The following is a 21,072-nucleotide window of genomic DNA, read 5'->3' on the forward strand; positions in this document are numbered from 1 at the left end:
ACGCTAATAAGACCGAGATCCGAATCATGCCAGCGTGCGGGCTCGGGCACATCACAAATGCACAAATCCTGTTTTGGGCTGCATGCCAGATTTTCCCGATATGATGGGATTTGCGCCGGGTGTAACGTGGCTGGAAAACCCCCCAATAAGTTATTGAGGCACTGCTGTTAAGATTCACAGTGTCTGGTCTTTTCAGGTTCAGTGGACAATTTTCCCAATTGGACTAGTTTCTTTACTCAGCTAATCTCTATCTATAGCCTTGCAGCCTTTGAAAAGTTCCATGGCTCATTTTTCAAGTTAATAGTATTATGGAAAATGTATATGCCGTGTCTGTATGTTAAATCAGATTGTCTTTTAAGGGAATAATTTTAACATTATATTTGTTGCATTAATATACTTCACCAATGCAGTTTTTACCCATTGGAACCAAATTTCCACCCTCCAAGAGACACAAGCGTCTTCAACTGAGGATTTCTGTAAGAAATAAAATAATTTTTCAAGTATTATTTTAACAACCAAGCTGAACTTTTAAATCTTGAGGAAATATTTGTTTCAGTGGCCTAAGAAATAGCTAAACAAGAACCGTTGGAATATAACAGGGAAACTGTGCTTAGTTAGAGATTATCTGGGAAAATAGCTGCAAGCTTGATCTTGCACCTTCTTGGAAATATGTTATTAAATGATTCAGTATTTAATGAATCCAGAAATCAGCCTGGTAAACCTTCGCTGCACCCCCTCTAAAGGAAGAACATCCTTCCTCAGGTAAGGAGACCAAAACGGCACACAATATTCCAGGTGTGGCCTCAACAAGGCCTTGTATAATTGCAGCAAGACATCTCTGCTCCTGTACCTGAAGGCCAACATACTATTTGCCTTCTTTACCGTCTGCTGTACCTGCATGCTTACCTTCAGTGACTGGTGTACGAGGAACCCAAGTTTTGTTGCAGATTCCCCTCTCCTAATTAATGGCCATTCAGATAATAGGCTACCTTCTCGTTTTTGCTACCAAAGTGAATAATCCTTTGATTTCTCCAAATTGTACTACATCTGCCATTCATTTGCCCAATCACTCAACTTGTCCAAATCACACTGAAGGATCTCTGCATCCTCCTCAGCTCACCCTCCCCCACAAATTGGTGTCATCTGCAAATTTGAAGATATGGGCCGGGATTCTCCAAACTCCCGGCTGAATGTTTCATGCCGGCATCAATGGGCTTCTTCGCACAGCGATTCAGTGCCCCCATGGGGCCAGCAGGGCACCGGAGTGCTCCACACAGCTCCAGCACCGATACGCAGCCCTGCACTGCCGGCGCGGGTCCACGCATGCGCGCAGCAGCCGTTTCCGCGCTGGCGCATGTGTGTGATGGCCGTTTCTGTGCCAGCGCCACGCAACATGGCGTAGCGACACAGCGGGCCTGCGCGGAAGAAGGTAGGCCCACCCCCCAGGTCGCCCCCCCCCCCCCCCCCCCACCTATCGGTAGCCCCCGATCGCGGGCCTGGGTGTTGTGGAGGCCCCCCCCCGGAGTGTGATCCACCCCGTCCCCCCATCAGGACAGCCACCGCGGTCGCGGGTCCGAGCTCCGCCAGATGGTACCATATTTGAACCACCCTGGCGGAACTCGGCCCCCGACCGGTGCCGCATCAACCACGCGCGCACGACTGGCGCCGATTCTCCGGTCACTGGAGAATCGCGTCCTGGTGTCGGAGTGGCGTGGCGGAAATTTTCGGTATGAATGCCGATTGTCTGATTCGGTGTGGGCTTGGAGAATCCCGGCCATGACATTTTGTTCCCTCATCTACATCATTAGTATATTTTGTGAATAGTTGGGGTCCTACCACCGATTCCTGCAGTACCCCAATAGTCACTGTCTGACAATTTGAAAACGATCCATTAATTCGTACTCACGTACTCATTGTTTCCTGTCTGCCAACCAATTTTCTGTCATGCGCTTTAATTGTACATGCTAATCTCTTGGGGGCGATTCTCCAATATTGGGCCCAAGTGTTCGTGCCGTCGTGAACGCCGTCGCGTTTCATGACGGCGCAAACAGGGCCCGGGTATGAGCGATTCTGGCCCAATGAGCGATTCTGGCCCCACGGGGCCAGTACAGCGCTGGAACGGTTCACGCCGCTCCAGCCTCCTTACGTGGCACCCAATGGGCGCTGCGCCAACCCGCGCATGCGCGGGGAACTTCTTTAGCACGCCGGCCCAGACCAACATGGCGTCGGTGTTCAGCGGCCGGCCGCGGCATAAAGTAGGCCCGGGGGGAGTGGGAGAGGCCGGCCCGCCGATCGGTGGGCCCCAATCGCGGGCCAGACCCTATCGGAGGACCCCCCCCCCCTCCGGTGAAGGAGCCCCCCCCCCACAGGCTGCCCCCTGACTGTTCCCGCAGAGTTCCCGCCGGCAGCGACCAGGAGTGAACGGCGCCAGCGGGACTCTGTCGTATCCGGGCCGGAGAATTGGCGGCCCGCCGATTCCAGCGGCCCGTGGCCGGCACCGCACCAGCACAAATGGCACCAATTCTCCGGATAATCACGTGCCGGTGTCGGGGCGCGATTGCGGCCATTCTCCAGCCCGGCATGGGGCTCGGAGAATCGCCCCCCTTATGCGGGACTTTGTCAAAAGCCTACTGAAAGTCACCACATCCACTGGCTCCCCCTCGTCAACTCTATTAGTTACATCCTCGAAGAATTCCAATAGATCTGTCAAGCATGATTTCCCCTTCATAAGATAGGAATTAGGAGCAGAAGTAGGCAACTCGGCCCTTCGAGCCAGCTCCACCATTCAATCAGATCTTGACTGAATCTCTTCCTTGTCTCAAATCCACCTCCCCACCTGTTGCCCATATCCCTTTAACCTGCCTTTTATTAAAAATATATCAATCTCTTTCTTGAAACCATTTAATGACTCAGATTCTACCGCACTATGGGGCAGCGAGTTCCACAAATTCACCACCCTCTGCGACAAGTAGTTTCTCCTCATCTCAATTCTAAATCTACCGCCTCTCAACCTATGTCCGTGCCCTCTCTTTTTAGATATCTCCACAAGGGGGAACATTTGGTCTACGTTTACTTTATCAATCCCCTTTAATATTTTATACATCCCGATCAGATCCCCTCTCGTCCTTCTAAACTCCAGTGAGAATAAGCACAAATAATCTCTCCTCATACATCAACCCTTTAATCCCCGGAATCTCCACCACATCCTTCCTCAATAAGGAGACCAAAACTGGACCCAAAACTCCAGATGTGGTCTCACCAACACCCTGTACAATTGCAACAACACTTCTCTGCTTTTATATTCCAGTCCTTTTGCAATAAATGCTAACATTCCATTTGCCTTTTTAAAAATAAATTTAGAGTACCCAATTCATTTTTTTTCCAATTAAGGGGCAATTTAGTGCGGCCAATCCACCTAGCCTACACATCTTTGGGTTGTTGTGGTGAAACCCACAAAAACACGGAGAATGTGCAAACTCCGCACGGACGGTGACCCAGAGCCGGGATTGAACCTGGGACCTTGACCCCGTGAGGCAGCAGGGCTAACCACTGCGCCATCGTGCCGCCCTCCATTTGCCTTTTTAATTACATGCTGTACCTGCGTACTGACTTTCTGCAATACATGAACAAGGACACCCAGATCCCTCTTCCCAGATGCATCTTGAAACTGCATTCCATGTCAATAATAATTTGCCTTTCTATTTCTTCGGCCAAAATGGATAACCTCACATTCATCTACATTAAACTCCATCTGCGAACTTTTGGCCCAATCTCCTAGCCTATCTATATCCGTCTGTAAAATCTTCATCTCCTCTTCACTGCCTGCTCTTCCACCTATTTTAGTATCATCCACAAATTTTGCCACATTACACTCTGTTCCTGCTTTCAGATCATTTATATAGATTGTAAACAGGAGAGATCCGAGGGCTGACCCCTGCGACACGCCGCTTTTTGCAGTTTGCCAGCCAGAGAAGGACTCATTTATTCCAACCCTATGCTTTCTGTCAGTCAACAAATCCTGAATCCAATCTAATACTCTACTCCTAATCCCCTACGATCTCACCTTCTGGATCAATCTTTTAACACCTTAACAAACGCCTTTTGCAAGTCTAGATATACCACATCCACAAGTTCCCTATTATCCATCTTGCTGGTTACGTCCTCAAAAAACTCAAGCAAGTTTTTCAAGCATGACTTACCTCTCATAAAACCATGCTGACAATGGTGGATTGAGCTTTGTCTTTCCAAATGTTCAGTCATTTCCTTAATGATTTCCCCACCAAGGTCAAGCTAACCGGTCTATAGTTTCTTACTTTTTGCCTCTCTCCCTTTTTGAATACGGGTGTCACATTCAGTGTTTCCACTCCACTGGGACCCTTCCAAAAACCACAGAATTCAGAAATATTATAACCAATGCATCCACTGTCTCTGCTGCCATCTCCCTTAATACAGATTGGTGCAGGGTATCAGCTTCCGGAGATTTGTCTGCCCTCAATCCCATCAGTTTATTCAATACCGCCTCCCTAGTGATGGTTATTGCACCAAGTTCCTCTGCATTCACTGTAGTTTTCAGAAAATTTTTTATATCTTCTACCGTGAAGGCAGAAGCAAAATATTGGTTCATTACCTCTGCCATCTCTGTGTTCCCCATTATTACCTCACCAGCACCATCATCTAAAGGGCCAACATTTATTTTAGCTACTATCTTCCTCTTTATATACTTCTGGAAGCTTTTGGTATCGGTGTTTTGTGCCAGTTTCCTTTCATAGTTCATCTGAGCTGTTTTGATATAATTTTTAGTGGCCTTTTGCTGAATCTTAAAGTTTTCGCAATCGTCCAGTTTACTACTAGCTTTTGCCCTAGTATTTGGATTTATGCCTTTCTTGTTTAGCCATGGAACGTTTTTCACCCTTTTACAATTGCGCTTCCTCTCAGAATGTACTTTGAGTGGTATTAATATCTCCCTGAACAACTGCCATTGTTCCTCAACTGTCCTCTCAATTATCTGTCCCCAGTCTTCTTGGGCCAACTTTTTCCTCAGACCTGTATAATTACCTCTGCCCAGCGCTAATACTCTAGTATGGTACTCTGTCTTCTCTCGCTCAATCTGAATTTGAAATTCTAGCAGGCTATGATCACTCCTTCCAAGAGGATCCTTAATGACAAGACTACTTATCAAACCTTCTTTGTTACAATACTAAATCTAAAATATCCTGCTCCCTGCTTGGCTCCATAACATTTTGCTCCAAGAAACAATCCTTCATAGACTCTATGAAATCTCCCTCGAGGCTCCCCTTACCAATTTGATTAATCCAGTCAATATTCATTTTAAAATCACCCATGATTACCATTGTGCCCTTCTCACAATCTCTGATCAAATCCATCCTGACTCTGTCTGACCCTGCCACTATTTTCAAAGTGTTCTGCTATAAAATCTTTGATAATGGATTCTTGATTTATCCCCACTACTGACGTCAGGTTTACTGGTGTATAATTCCGTTTTCTCGCTACCTCTCTTTTTTAATAGTGGAGTTACATTGGCTACCCTCAAATCTGTAAGAACTGTTCCAGAGTCCATAGAATTCTGTAAGATGACCATCAATGCATCCACTATCTCTAGAGCCACTTCCTTAAGTACTCTGGGATGTAGATTACCAAAGTATGTGTTTAGTTGCTCAGCCATTCTTTGTTCCCAATGTACATTCCCCTGTTTATGACTGTAAGGGACCTACATTTGTCTTCATCAATCTTTTTCTCTTTATGTATAGAAACTTTTACAGTCAGTTTTTATGTTCCCCGCGAACTTATTCTCGTACTCTATTTTCCCCTTCCCAATCAATCTCCTTTTTTGCTGAATTCTAAACTGCTCTTAATCCTCAGCCCTATTGTTTTCCTTAGCTAATTTTATGCTACTTTAATTTCCCTTGTAAGCTATGGAGTGGCCACCTTTCCCATTTTACCAGACAAGAATAAACAATTGTTGCAGTTCCCCTTTGCGCTCCTCGAATGTTTGCCATTGCCTATCCACTGTCATCCCTTTAAGTAACATTTCCTAATCTATCAGAGCCAACTTGCGCCTCATATCATCGCAGTTTCCCTTATTAAGATGCAGGAGCTTAATCTCAGAATCAACTACTTCACTCTCCAGCTTGATGAAAATTTATTATGGTTGCTCATCAAGGGGTCTCGCACAGCCAGATTGGCAATGGTTCCGTTCTCATTACACAGTACCCTGTCCAGGATGACCTGCTCTGTAGTTGGTTCCTCAATGTATTGGTCCAGAAAACCATCCCATATATACTCCAGAAATTCCTCCTCTATGGTATTGTGGCTAATTTGATTTGCCCAATCTGTATGCTGATTAAAATCACCCATAATTACAGATGTTCCTTTATCACATGCGTCTCTAATTTTCTGTTTCGTGCAATTACCAACATCACCACTGCAGTTTGGTAGTCTATATACGACACCCACTCATGTTTTTTGCCCCATGGTGTTTCCCCGCTCTACCCATAGATTCCACAAGATTTCATTAATTTCCTCTTTAACCAGCGCTGCCACTGCACCGCTTTTTCCTTTTTGTCTGTCTTTCTTAAATACTGAATACCGCTGGACATTCAGTTCCCACTCCTGGTTACCCTGCAGCCATGTGTCCGTAATCTCGATTATATCATACCCGTTTATGTCTATTTGTGTCATTAGTTCATCTGCTTTATTGTAAATGCTCTGTGCGTGAAGGCACAAAGCCATTAAAGCTTGTATTTTTAACATTACTTGTCTCGCTCCCAATATTTTTCACTGTGGCCTTGTTTGAATCTGGCCCTTGGTTTCTCTGCCCACCACGTTTCTCATCCCCCTTTCTGTTTTTTGTTTTGTCTTTGTTTCCTCCTCCTCTGACTCCTTGCATAGGCTCACATTCCCCTGCCATTTTAGTTTCCACCCTCTCCAACCACTCAAAATACTTCCCCCAGGATATCAGTCCCGGTCCTGCCCAGTTGTAACCCGTCCAGTTTGTTCTGGTCCCACCTCCCCCCGAACCGGTTCCAATGCCCCAGGAATCTGAAACCCTCCCCCTCACAGGACTTCAGGGTTGGCTCCTCAGTGACAAAGACTATCTAGAGAGGATGTTGCTGATGACACCAGTGTGGCAGACTGAGACTCTGGCTGAGAAACATTATAACGAGGCTCATGCTGCAACCCATACTTTAGTGGGGCACACCATTGGGATACTGAAAATGAGGTTTCAGTGCCTCGACAGATCTGGTAGAGCACTGCAGATCTGGTAGAGCACTGTGTGAGAGAGAATGAGTGGCAATGTTCCTGAACTGGCAGTGAGTGAAATCCCTGTGGATGTGTGATGGGTTTGTAACATGTGGGTTGAGAGTGTGGATTGAGATTGATGAAAAGGGTGTCTTACCCTGGTGGAACGGAGGTGTTCATTCATCCTGTTCCTGCACTAGGTTGTTGTCCTCTTTTGAAGAGCTCTGGCGCTCACCACCTTTTCTACCACCCCGTGTTGGATTGGTCACCTTGGATGAGGCTCTTCACCCAGGGCAAAGGTAGAGGACTTTGCAATGGGCCTCCACTGCTTCCAGCAGGCACAAGAGGGGATACTGAATTCGGGGGCAGCATGCTTCCTATCATTTGAAGCCATGACTTTCCAGAACTTTTCAGCCTTTAAATATGACGCTGGGATTACTGAAGGCCTGAGGTCATGGCAGGACAGGCGAATCGGTGCCAGCGTTTGACATGAAACCATATTTTTCAATAAAGTGCCACACAATACGATGGAAAAAGCCCCCACAACCTTCAGTGAGTCAAACGTTATTGTCCCTATCCAATATCGGACTTCCTATTTCTAGGATGATTCTGCCCTGAGAGTTAAATGTATTCCATGAATTTTGGAGACTAGGCTAACAGGGCTGAAAATGGGAATTCTTTATAACAGTAAAGATCTTAAATCACTGAACTGAACTAAACTAAGAAAAAGGCATCAGAGAATAGTGTAATGCTGTACAAACATGGACATGCGTTATGGAAACATAACATCCATAAACTCTCTGGATTTTAGTTTCACCATTCCAAGAGCCACATCAGTATCTGGGTTTTCGAAAAAAGGAAAAGAAGGAGGAAATCAAACTGAGTTCCCTAAAATAGAGGTATGAAGGTCCAGGGGGCCCAAGAGGTTAAGAAACGGTAGTTTATTCAGGTCAAAAAAACGGTCGCTACGGTGCCGTATACTCACAAATCCCCGCCAGGACTACCAGGACGATCTGGGCCAACTGTTATATAGCCTAGTAACCATCCCCAACTGGGCTGGCCTCCGCCCAATAGTGGGGAAGCTCGTATTCCATGAGTCCCATGGGGAGATCGATCAGGACAGGGTTTTTCAAACGGCGGTCCACAGGTAGATTGCGGGTATTGGGAGGGTTGCGGAGCAATCAGTCATGGCGTTCCCACGATGATCCCGATTACAGGAGAAACGCCCACGAAGAATGGCTGCCGCTATTGCCTTTTAAATGAGAACAAAATGAGGCCATAAGTGGCAGCTGTGAGCTGGTCATGTCGCCTGCATATACGCTTAACAATGCCCTGTATGTAGATGCTTTTGTCGGCAAATCACGGAGGAGAGCTTATAATAATAATAATTGCTTATTGTCACAAGTAGGCTTCAATGAAGTTACTGTGAAAAGCCCCTAGTCGCCACATTCCGGTGCCTGTTCGGGGAGGCCGGTACGGGAATTTAACCCACGCTGCTGGCATTGTTCTGCATTGGAAGCCAGCTATTTAGCCCACTGTGCTAAACCAGCCCCATCTATTTTCTAGCAACTGGCAAGCAAGGCAAGAGGCCTGTGCAGGTTAATCATTTTGTTACAACAAAGAGATGGCCAGAGACAAATAGGCAGAGTACTGGCAGAATCGCACATCTGAATCTGCTGTAGAGAGCTGCACAAGAGAGTCCACAGCAGGACAGAGCAGTATTAGTGTTAGGTCTGTACAGAGCTCCAGGATCTCTGGTTAACAGCCTAAAAAAAGGAAACCAAACTCAGGGACAAAGCAGCATAAAGATGATTTCTTGAGATACAGTGTTTTCAACTGTGCCAATGCAAATAAGCCCATGTGTGCTACATACAGGGATGTACTGACAAATGAGATAAGTTTCAGGTTTTGAAAGAGAAGTGGTGGATGAAAAATACCTTTTGAAGATGAGACCCCAGAGTCTGTTATTAACTTATAGCTGACTCCAAATGAAAAGACTAAGTTGCTGTACATGACCTGTGACAGCACATTAAAAACCTGCCAAAAGCCCATGAGACTGTCAGCATTCTGGAGTCACATCTCCCAGGATTATCCAGCGCTGAGTAAAACAAGCATTTTGTTGCTATTGGCCTTCACAACGACCATCATGTCTGAAGTTGGATTTACCGTTCTCACAAAGACGAAGAGGGCACAAAGGAACTGGCTAAACACTGCACCTGATCTATGCATTGTCCACGCCTCCTGTGAACCTGATTGGAGTGAGATCGTGAGGACCAAGCAGGCTCCCCTTTCGCATTAAAGGTGAGTGAACGTGGTGTGTGTTGCGAGGTCAGCTGGTTGGCAAAAGTGGGTCCCGTGAAAAAAAGGTTTGATAAAACACTGGATTAGAGTATCCCCCTGGGCCTCGTGAGGATTATTACACCCGCCCCATATCTGAAGATTCCCCTCCAGTGGCCAGCTAAAGGGGCCTTCTTCGCTGCTTCACACATGGTTGCACCTCTGCCAGCGGTGGGGCTGGGTTGGGCGGTGTGTATCGACTTTTGATCACGTTGTTCACAACAAACGAAGGAGGGTCACTGCCGGGAGCTCTGCTCTAGTTACGGCATTGTCCGTAAGTGTTGATGTTTCCGTGCCGTCGTCCTGTCGGTCCGGATGCTGTTCCCCAGTGTGTTGCGCAGCGCCAGAGGCAGTGGAGGCACTGATGTGCTTGCCGTGGTTTCCTCCGAGGCGGGTTCCCTGTCCTTGAGGTGGTCCACATGTTTCTGCAGGGTCTTCTATTGGGTTCTGACCTTGTACAAAATGGGCTCTGTTTTTTCCAACATGACCCCAGGGATCCAATGGCCGCTATCACCAGAATCCAGACATACATAGCATTTCCCAGTTTAAAGCCTCTCCCAGGCATCCTGTGGTCATGGTACTTCCTTTGGAGGTACTGCTTTGACTCTACTTTCCCGCTATAGTATTCTATTTCATGATCTTCAGATGCCATATCCTTTTTCACTAATGTCATTCTGCCCTGATTTCTGTGCTTTTATATTTCCAAATCCAAACAACAGATTCCTTTTTGAGCCAGCTATCAGTTGTTCTGCCACCTTTAAGGATTTGTGTACATGGACACCAAGATTCTGTGCTTGTCTATTCTTGTTCAGTGACTAATTTACTGGGTCAATTTTGTTTATTTTGCAAGTCTCCTTTTTTCTTGCGCAAACAAATCCAGCTTCCTAAACCTTATCACACAACTTCAAATTTCTGATAATCAGAATCATCTTTCTGACTTCCACCCAGGACAAAGTTTTGGAGTTCTGCTGGCAAAAGCCTTAACTATATCATAATGAATCAACGCTTCAAGGACAGGTGAAAAGAAATTGAGGAGGGGGAAGGATAGACCATGAAAACCTTCAACATGAAAATAAACCACAGAACAATAAAATCTTTAGAACTGTTGAGAAGTATTTTTACTCACTTTATTTTGAGACCATTGAATGATTTGTAAAGAGTTTCATCATTCCATTCAAATGTAGTAAGTTTAAAGTTGCTATTCATGTTGGCAAATGCATAAACCAAATGGGTGCACATAAAAGGATCAATTTTATCAGGTGTGTATCGACCAATTCCAAGTCTGTATTGCGCCCAATTTGTGAAATAACAGACCAGAACTGAAGAATTACCTAAACATAGAAAATAAATTATGTTGTGATGAAACTTACAAAGTATTCCTGATCAAAAATTCAGTTGATAGTTAACGATTTGGAAAATAAATCTAAGGTACTGATTAATATAAAATCCAGCCATGCGGCAAAGATGTGACAATCTTAATAAATTTTACTTCGTGAAAATAATCCCTCTTAAATATACCATTGACAGAAATCAATGCTTTTTACAAAAATTCAAAGTGATTCAACTTTTTTTTATTGAGTTAATTGTTTAATAGGGTACAACTTTTTAGGAAATCGATTACGAGGATATGGCACAGAATTCTGGTGTCGCCGAGAAAGGCGCTGCTGGGGACTGGTGAATCCTGCCCATGATCAGTAGCTCTTACATTTTACCAGCAATACTGTAACTTACATAGTTGCAGTTGGATCAACAGGATGAATCCCACTAGAAAAGGAAAATAAAATATTAGTTAATTTTTTTCCCTCCAGTGTAGCATGCAGCATATTTCAATAACTGCGACTTATTTGTATACCATCTTTAACATTGCAAAAATAACAAAATCCTTTCACAGACATGATGGACACTGAGCCAAAGGAGCAAATATTAGAAGAGGTGATCCGAGTTGATCAAAGAAATAGGTTATGGTCCCAAACGACAAGGAAAAGGTGAAGAAGTAGAGAGTTTAAGGAGAAAATTACAGAGAATGGTGGTTGAAGGGAGAGTGAATCCATAAGATGCAGAGGAACAGAGAGCTCAGTTGAGAGGGATGGGATGCATGCAGGAGTTAGCTTTTAAGAATGGAAGAGGCTGCAGATATAGTGTGTGCAAGGCCATTAAGGGATTTAAACACAGGGTGGTGAATTTCAAACTAGGGTACGGAAACCCGAAATGAACACTGAATACGTTAGATGTTCCTCCTCTGGCACCACAATTCGCAAAAGAGGAACGTGACCTATAATAATAATCTTTATTATTGTCACAAGTAGGCTTACATTAACACTGCAATAAAGTTACTGTGAAAAGCCCCTAGTTGCCACATTCGTATACAGAGGGAGAATTGAGGTTGCTGAGTGAGTGCTTGCTGAGAAGGGGAGTGAATAACAGGTAAGCTCTTTCTTTTTCTTTTTTTATCTAGGGGGATGGCAGGGAAGGTAGTGCAATGTTCCTCCTGCAGAATGTTTGAGGTGAGGGACGCCGACAGTGTCCCTGCTGATTTCATCTGTGGGAAGTGCACCCATCTCCAGCTCCTCAGAAACCACGTGAGGGAACTGGAGCTGGAGCTGGATGAACTTCGGATCATTCGGGAGGCAAAGGTGGTCATAGATAGAAGCTTCAGGGATGTAGTTACTCCGAAGAATAAAGATAGATGGGTGACGGTGAGAGGGGCTGGGAGGAAGCAGTCAGTACAGGGATTCCCTGTGGTCGTTCCCCTTAGTAACAAGTATACCGCTTTGGATACTGTTGGGGACGACGACTTACCAGGGGTAAGCCATGGGGTGCAGGTCTCTGGCACAGAGTCTGTCCCTGTTGCTCAGAAGGGAAGAGGGGGGAGGAGTAGAGCATTAGTCATTGGAGACTCCATAGTTAGGGGGATAGATAGGAGATTCTGTGGGAACGAGAGAGACTCGCGGTTGGTGTGTTGCCTCCCAGGTGCCAGGGTGCGTGATGTCTCGGATCGTGTTTTCGGGATCCTTAAGGGGGAGGGGGAGCAGCCCCAAGTCGTGGTCCACATAGGTACCAATGACATAGGTAGGGATAGGGATGTAAGGCAGGAATTCAGGGAGCTAGGGTGGAAACTTAGATCTAGGACAGAGTGATTATCTCTGGGTTGTTACCCGTGCCACGTGATAGCGAGATGAGGAACAGGAAAAGAGAGAAGTTGAACGCGTGGCTACAGGGATGCTGCAGGAGGGAGGGTTTCAGATTTCTGGATAACTGGGGCTTTATGGGGTCAGTGGGACCTCTACAAACGGGATGGTCTACACCTGGACCAGAGGGGTACCAATATCCTGGGGGGGAAATTTGCTAATGCTCTTCGGGAGGGTTTAAACTAGTTCAGCAGGGGTTTGGGAACCTGAAATGTAGCTCCAGTATACAGGAGGTTGAGAGTAGTGAGGTCATGAGTAAGGTTTTAAAGTTGCAGGAGTGTACCGGCAGGCAGGAAGGTGGTTTAAAGTGTGTCTTCTTCAATGCCAGGAGCATCCGGAATAAGGTGGGTGAACTTGCGGTATGGGTTGGTACCTGGGACTTCGATGTTGTGGCCATTTCGGAGACATGGATAGAGCAGGGACAGGAATGGTTGTTGCAGGTGCCGGGGTTTAGATATTTCAGTAAGCTCAGGGAAGGTGGTAAAAGAGGGGGAGGCGTGGCATTGTTAGTCAAGGACAGTATTACAGTGGCAGAAAGGACGTTTGATGAGGACTCGTCAATTGAGGTAGTATGGGCTGAGGTTAGAAACAGGAAAGGAGAGGTCACCCTGTTAGGGGTTTTCTGTGGGCCTCCGAAAAGTTCCAGAGATGTAGAGGAAAGGATTGCAAAGATGCTTCTGGATAGGAGCGAAAGCAACAGGGTAGATGTTATGGGGGACTTTAACTTTCCAAATATTGACTGGAAACGCTATAGTTCGAGTACTTTAGATGGGTCCGTTTTTGTCCAATGTGTGCAGGAGGGTTTCCTGACACAGTATGTAGATAGGCCAACGAGAGGCGAGGCTGTATTGGATTTGGTACTGGGTAATGAACCAGGACAGGTGTTAGATTTGAAGGTAGGTGAGCACTTTAGTGATAGTGACCACAATTCGATTACGTTTACTTTAGTGATGGAAAGGGATAGGTATGTACCGCAGGGCAAGAGTTATATCTGGGGGAAAGGCAATTATGATGCGATAAGGATCCCTTAGGATGCATCGGATGGAGAGGAAAACTGCAGGGGATGGGCACAATGGAAATGTGGAGCTTGTTCAAGGAACAGCTACTGCGTGTCCTTGATAAGTATGTACCTGTCAGGCAGGGAGGAAGTGGTCGAGCAAGGGAACCGTGGTTTACTAAGGCAGTCAAAACACTTGTCAAGAGGAAGAAGGAGGCTTATGTAAAGATGAGACATGAAGGTTCAGTAAGGACGCTCGAGAGTTACAAGTTAGCTAGGAAGGACCTAAAGAGAGAGCTAATAAGAGCCAGGGGGGGACACGAGAAGTCTTTGGCAGGTAGGATCAAGGATAACCCTAAAGCTTTCTATAGATATTTCAGGAATAAAAGAATGACTAGGGTAAGAGTAGGGCCAGTCAAGGACAGTAATGGGAAGTTGTGCTTGGAGTCCGAGGAGATAGGAGAGGTGCTAAATGAATATTTTTCGTCAGTATTCACACAGGAAAAAGACAATGTTGTCGAGGAGAATACTGAGATTCAGGCTACTAGACTAGAAGGGCTTGAGGTTCATAAGGAGGAGGTGTTAACAATTCTGGAAAGTGTGAAAATAGATAAGTCCCCTGGGCCGGATGGGATTTATCCTAGGATTCTTTTGGAAGCTAGGGAGGAGATTGCTGAGCCTTTGGCTTTGATCTTTAAGTCATCTTTGTCAACAGGAATAGTGCCAGAAGACTGGAGGATAGCAAATGTTGTCCCCTTGTTCAAGAAGGGGAGTAGAGACAACCCCGGTAACTATAGACCAGTGAGCCTTACTTCTGTTGTGGGCAAAATCTTGGAATGGTTTATAAGAGATAGGGTGTATAATCATCTGGAAAGGAATAATTTGATTAGACATAGTCAACACGGTTTCGTGAAGGGTAGGTCGTGCCTCACAAACCTTATTGAGTTCTTTGAGAAGGTGACCAAACAGATGGATGAGGGTAAAGCAGTTGATGTGGTGTATATGGATTTCAGTAAAGCGTTTGATAAGGTTCCCCACGGTAGGCTACTGCAGAAAATACGGAAGCATGGGATTCAGGGAGATTTAGCAGTTTGGATCAGAAATTGGCTAGCTGGAAGAAGACAAAGGGTGGTGGTTGATGGGAAGTGTTTAGACTGGAGTCCAGTTACTAGTGGTGTACCACAAGGATCTGTTTTGGGGCCACTGCTGTTTGTCATTTTTATAAATGACCTGGAGGAGGGCGTAGAAGGATGGGTGAGTAAATTTGCCGATGACACTAAAGTAGGTGGAGTTGTGGACATGCGGAAGGATGTTACAAGTTACAGAGGGACATAGTTAAGCTGCAGCGCTGGTCTGAAAGGTGGCAAATGGAGTTTAATGCAGAAAAGTGTGAGGTGATTCATTTTGGAAAGGGTAACAGGAAGACAGAGTACTGGGCTAATGGTAAGATTCTTGGCAGTGTGGATGAGCAGAGAGATCTCGGTGTCCATGTACATAGATCCCTGAAAGTTGCCACTCAGGTTGAGAAAGTTGTTAAGAAGGCGTACGGTGTGTTAGCTTTTATTGGTAGAGGGATTGAGTTTCGGAGCCATGAAGTCATGTTGCAGCTGTACAAAACTCTGGTGCGGCCGCATTTCGAGTATTGCGTGCAATTCTGGTCACCGCATTATAGGAAGGATGTGGAAGCATTGGAAAGGGTGCAGAGGAGATTTACCAGAATGTTGCCTGGTATGGAGGGAAGATCTTATGAGGAAAGGCTGAGGGACTTGAGGCTGTTTTCGTTAGAGAGAAGAAGGTTAAGAGGTGACTTAATTGAGGCATACAAGATGATCAGAGGATTGGATAGGGTGGACAGTGAGAGCCTTTTTCCTCGGATGGTGATGTCTAGCACGGGGGACATAGCTTTAAATTGAGGGGAGATAGATATAAGACAGACGTCAGAGGTAGGTTCTTTACTCAGAGAGTAGTAAGGGTGTGGAATGCCCTGCCTGCAACAGTAGTGGACTCGCCAACACTAAGGGTATTCAAATGGTCATTGGATAGACATATGGACGATAAGGGAATAGTGTAAATGGGCTTTAGAGTGGTTTCACAGGTCGGCGCAACATCGAGGGCCGAAGGGCCTGTACTGCGCTGTAATGTTCTATGTTCTATGTTCTAATTCAGAATGTCCAAATTACCTAACAAGCACATCTTTCGGAACTGGTGGGAGGAAACCGGAGTGCCCGGAGGAAACTCACGCAGACATTGCGAGAATGTGCAGACTCCGCACAGACAGTGACCCAAGTCGGGAATCAAACCTGGTACCCTATGTTACGGGCCAGGGTTTAGAGAACCCCAAAGTGTATCATGGAGTTCACCTGACCCACGACTTTTAATAGATTGTGGTTATGAGGAGCACACGGTCCACTCTACAGGTATGGTGCAAACTGAGCTTTACAGTACTTTTAAATTAAAACAATGTTTATTCTATGAACTCAAGTTAACCTTTTTAAAACATACAGTGAACATCTTAGCAACCATCAATTCAAATACAACCCCCAAAGAATCCAACACTAAATAATCCTTAATAACTTCCCAAACAACATCCAGAAGACAAAAGAAACACCTTTTAACAGAAGCACATTCGGTTTACATTCACTACGGAGAACATTTATAATTCTGAATTCACCAAATGATCAAGAGACAGTCTTTTCATGGCAGAGAGATCAACAGTACACCTGCTCTGTCTGGCTTCAGCTCCAACACTGAAAGCAAAACTAAAACACACCCTGCAGCATACAGCCTAAAACGAAAGTAAAAAGCTGACAGACAGCCCAGCTCCACCCACTCTTTGACAGCACTGCAGTAGTAAACACCCATTTCTTAAAGGTACTCTCACTAGATATTTATATACACACCCATTTATAAACACCCATTTCTTAAAGGTACTCTCACATGACACCTGGCACTGTGAAGCAACAGTGCTAACCACTATGCTGCCATGCCGCATGTATTACTTTGGCATTGTAAAATATGCAAAAATAGGTGGTTGAAGGAAAAATAAATTAAAGCCTTTGGTAACAGGGTCTGCTGAGATTTGCATTACTACTCGCATAAACACTAGCATGACAACTGTCTATGTTGAACTAGATAACTCAGAAGCTTGTTGTCATAGTTGACCTCGGGATGAACTTCCTACCACATACTAGGTCAATTATAAAAGGACTGCATTTTTCCACCTCCATAATGTGTCCAGATTGCAGCCATGCCTCAACTGTTGAAATCCATATCCATGCCTTTCTTACTTCCAGACTTGACTATTCCAACACACACCTGGTTGGCTTCCCAGGTTGTATCCTTTGTAAACGTGAGGTCATCTGATGCAGCGTCCTAACTCAAGTCCTGTTCACTCTTCATCCCATTAGTAAAGGGGTCATTGTTGTTTAATAGTTTCTGAATTTTAAACAATATTTTTTTTTTTAAAAAGGGCACCTCTATATCTCCCACAAGAAATGGGAGTTCTCAGTGTGATTCTGGTTTCCAGCTGAAGCAACTCCACTGCTCTGAGGGGTTTCCTGTCCAGTCATGGATGCAAAGTAAAGCTGTGTCTCCTCAGTGCCATCCAGCCAATGTTTACTCCTACTCAAATAATACAGGTTTTATGCCAGATGCTCCACAAATCAGAAAATACTGAGGACGTCAGGGTTTAATCAACAAATTCACTGGCTTAGTAAAGACTGAGAAGGCCACAGTTCCCTTAAACATGAAGATTTTGGATGGGAGTACGATTCAACCTTACATAAAGGAGAAGTTGTGCAACTGAAGTTCTGTCCAAATGTCAAAATCTGTCTTAATTGCAAACTGGCCAAATACTGCAAGATGTGGTGCCTAAAACCAAGCAGTGGAAACAGAATCTAGCACATTCCACCTTCAGAATGCCAGTGCTAAAAGGGAACTGAATATCACTCTGGATGGCCAGAGCATGAAGAATGATCCCCACCCTGTTTAAGTAGGTGTCACCCTCATCAGAACACTGGCGTACAGAGAACACTTCATCAAGATTGCAGAAAATGTCGGTAGACCCGGAATCCAGGAGGAGAATGAGGAAGACGTTCTGGCCTTTGCTTCCCTGGTAGCCCGGAGACGGATGCTATTAGCTTGGAGGGACTCAAAGCCCTCTAAGTCGGAGACCTGGCTATCGTATATGGCTAGCTTTCTCTGTTTGGAGAAAATCAAGTTCGCCTTGAGAGGGGCACTGTTAGGGTTCGCCCGGAGGTGGCAACCGTTCGTCAACTTCTTCGCGGAAAATTAATCGTTAGCAGAAGGGTGGGGGGTTAGTTTAGCTTAGAGTAGGGGGTTAATAAAGGTGGGACCTGTAAGGGAGGGAGACGGCTTTTGCACTATGTTTATAGTTTCATGTACATTATTTATTGTGTTGTTGTTTTAATACCAAAAAATACCTCAATAAAATGTTTATTAAAAAAAAGATTGCAGAAAACATTAAGACCTGCAGTTAACTGGCCAGTACCTTATGGGGATCACAGGCCAAGACCCTAAGAGCAGTTGGTCTTGCCACATCCTCAACTGCACAATACTGCACACCAGTATGGTACAAATCCAAACAAAACGTGCAACTGAATAATGTGCATCATCACAAGTAGACTTCAACCAACTCACATTCCCTGGCTCCTATTCCTGAGCCAGATACTGCCCACAACCGTCCCACCACCACAACAGCAGGGTAATTGCAAAAAGTAAGTGATGCGACCATCAATTCACACGAGACGATTAGTAGAAGTGAACAGTGGTTTTAATACTAGATCTGTATTAATGCTAGATCTGTGCCTGCCTGTGACTGCTCTGTACTGAGTGCTGCCTACAGGGTTATATACCACCCCCAAGGGGGCAGAGCCACAGGCGGAGTCCACAAGGGCATCAACATAATACAACACAGTACAGTGGTGAATTGTAATAGCATATGTTCACCACATTCACCCCCTGTTAAAAAATTGAAGTCCAGCGGGGTTGAAGTGGGCTCACAGATCGAATCTGTCCGGCGTCTTGATCGTTCTCCGTGATCGCCTCAGCTCCGGCGTCGCTGCGGGCACGGGTGTTGAACTCGTCGCTGCGGGCACGGGTGTTGGACTTGTTGACCCCGGGAGTGTGTCGTCTGGAGCTTCATGCCTGCAGGTTGGCGATGGGGGGAGGGGGGGTGTAGGCCATGTAGGGGCAGGGGCGGTGTTCAGTGTAGGGTGGGGGGGGTAGCTGATGGTCGCAGGGGAACTGGCGGGTCCCAGATCCCGGAGGGAGACTGTATCTTGTCGCCCGTCGTGGTGCGCCACTTAGGCATACTGAGGGTTGGCGTGAAGGAGCTGGGCCCTCTCGACCAGGAGGTCGGACTTATGGCTCCTCACGTGCTTTCGGAGGACAGGCCCCGGTGTTGTCAGCCAGGACAGAAACGAGACCCCGGAGGTGGACTTCCTGGGAAAGACGAATAGGCAGTCATGAGGGATCTCGTTTAATAGAATTTACAGTGCAGAAGGAGGCCATTCGGCCCATCGAGTCTGCACCGGCTCTTGGAAAGAGCACCCTACCCAAGGTCAACACCTCCACCCTATCCCCATAACCCAGTAGCCCCACCCAACACAAAGGGCAATTTTGGACATTAAGGGCAATTAATCATGGCCAATCCACCTAACCTGCACATCTTTGGACTGTGGGAGGAAACCGGAGCACCCGGAGGAAACCCACGCACACACGGGGAGGATGTGCAGACTCCGCACAGACAGTGACCTAAGCCGGAATCGAACCTGGGACCCTGGAGCTGTGAAGCAATTGTGCTATCCACAAGGCTACCGTGCTGCCCAGAGGCTGTGCAGAGGAGCAACCTAATGGATTGGAGCATGTCAGGGAGGACCTCCTGCCAGCGGGAAACTGGGAGACTTCGAGACCGTAGGGCCAGAAGGACGGCCTTCCATACCGTCGCGTTCTCCCTCGCCACCTGTCAGTTTCCCCGGGGACTGTAGCTGGTAGTCCTGCTTGAGGCAATGCCCTTACCGAGCAGGTACTGACGCAGCTCGTCGCTCATATTCGAGGAGCCCCGGTCATTGTGGACGTAAGTGGGGAAACCGAACAGGGTGAAAATGCTAATTAGGGCCTTAATGACAGTGGCCGCGGTCATGTCAGGGCATGGGATGGCAAAGGGGAAACGGGAGTACTCGTCAACGACGATAAGAAAATACGCGTTGTGGTCAATGGAGGGGAGAGGCCCTTTGAAATCGACGCTGAGGCGCTCAAAGGGGCGGGATGCCTTCACCAGGTGGGCCTTGTCTGGCCGATAGAAGTGCGGCTTGCACTCCGCGCAGACTTGGCAGTCCCTGGTCATGGCCCTGACCTCCTCAGTGGAGTAGGGCAGGTTGCGGGCCTTGATGAAGTGGAGAAGCCAGGTGATTCCCGGGTGACAGCGGTCATTGTGGATGGCCCGGAGTCGGTCATCTTGCGCGGTGGCGCATGTGCCATGGGACAGGGCATCTGGGGGCTCGTTGAGATTCCCCAGACGATACACAATATCGTAATTATAGGTGGAGAGTTCGATTCTCCACCTCAAGATTTTATCATTCTTATTTTTGCCCCGCTGTGTGTTGTTGAACATAAAGGCTACCGACCGTTGGTCGGTGTCGAGGGTGAACCTCCTACCAGATAGGTAGTGCCTCCAATGCCGCACAGCTTCCACAATGGCTTGAGCTTCCTTTTCGACCGAGGAGTGTTGAATCTCGGAGACGTTGAGGGTACGGGAAAAAAAGGCCACGGGTCTGCCTGCCTGGTTAAGGGTAGTGGCCAGGGCGACATCTGACGCGTCGCTCTCCACCTGGAAGGGGATGGACTCGTCCACCGCGTAAATCGCGGCCTTGGTAATGTCTGCCTTGATGCGGCTGAAGGCCAGACGGGCCTCAGTTGTCAGGGGGAAGGTGGTGGCTTTGATAAGTGGGCGGGCTTTGTCCGCATAGTTGGGGACCCACTGGGCATTATATGAAAAGAACCCAAGGCATCTTTTCAGGGCCTTGGGGCAGTAGGGAAGGGGGAGTTGCAGGAGGGGACGCATGCGGTCGGGGTCGGGCCCTAGGACTCCGTTTTCCTCGACATAGCCGAGGATGGCTAGTCGGGTTGTGCGGAAAACGGTTTTCTCCTTGTTGTAGGTGAGATTGAGGGCTTGGGCGATTTGGAGGAACTTCTGAAGGTTGCCGTCGTGGTCCTGCTGATCATGACCGCAGATGGTGACATTATCCAAGTACGGGAACGTGGCCCGCA

General features: G+C 46.7%; 1 protein-coding gene and 1 long non-coding RNA gene across 2 annotated transcripts in view; one reads left to right on the forward strand and one right to left on the reverse strand.

Annotated features, from left to right (window-relative positions):
* The window catches only part of LOC140393648 (uncharacterized), a 74,754-nt gene extending 56,535 nt beyond the window's left edge, over positions 1-18,219 (forward strand). The window contains exon 3 of the long non-coding RNA XR_011935702.1: positions 17,252-18,219. This is a non-coding gene — a long non-coding RNA (uncharacterized lncRNA). The remainder of the gene's footprint in view (positions 1-17,251) is intronic.
* LOC140393646 (acidic mammalian chitinase-like) overlaps positions 1-21,072 on the reverse strand; it is an 89,294-nt gene that overhangs the window by 43,364 nt on the left and 24,858 nt on the right. Inside the window, exons 3-5 of the mRNA XM_072479926.1 lie at positions 11,329-11,361; positions 10,724-10,928; positions 418-474 (exon numbers count right to left, since the gene is read on the reverse strand). Coding sequence (XP_072336027.1) covers positions 418-474; positions 10,724-10,928; positions 11,329-11,361 — 295 coding nt within the window. The remainder of the gene's footprint in view (positions 1-417; positions 475-10,723; positions 10,929-11,328; positions 11,362-21,072) is intronic.

Source organism: Scyliorhinus torazame, chromosome 17 (genome assembly GCF_047496885.1).
Source record: "Scyliorhinus torazame isolate Kashiwa2021f chromosome 17, sScyTor2.1, whole genome shotgun sequence".
Classification (NCBI taxonomy): domain Eukaryota; kingdom Metazoa; phylum Chordata; class Chondrichthyes; order Carcharhiniformes; family Scyliorhinidae; genus Scyliorhinus; species Scyliorhinus torazame.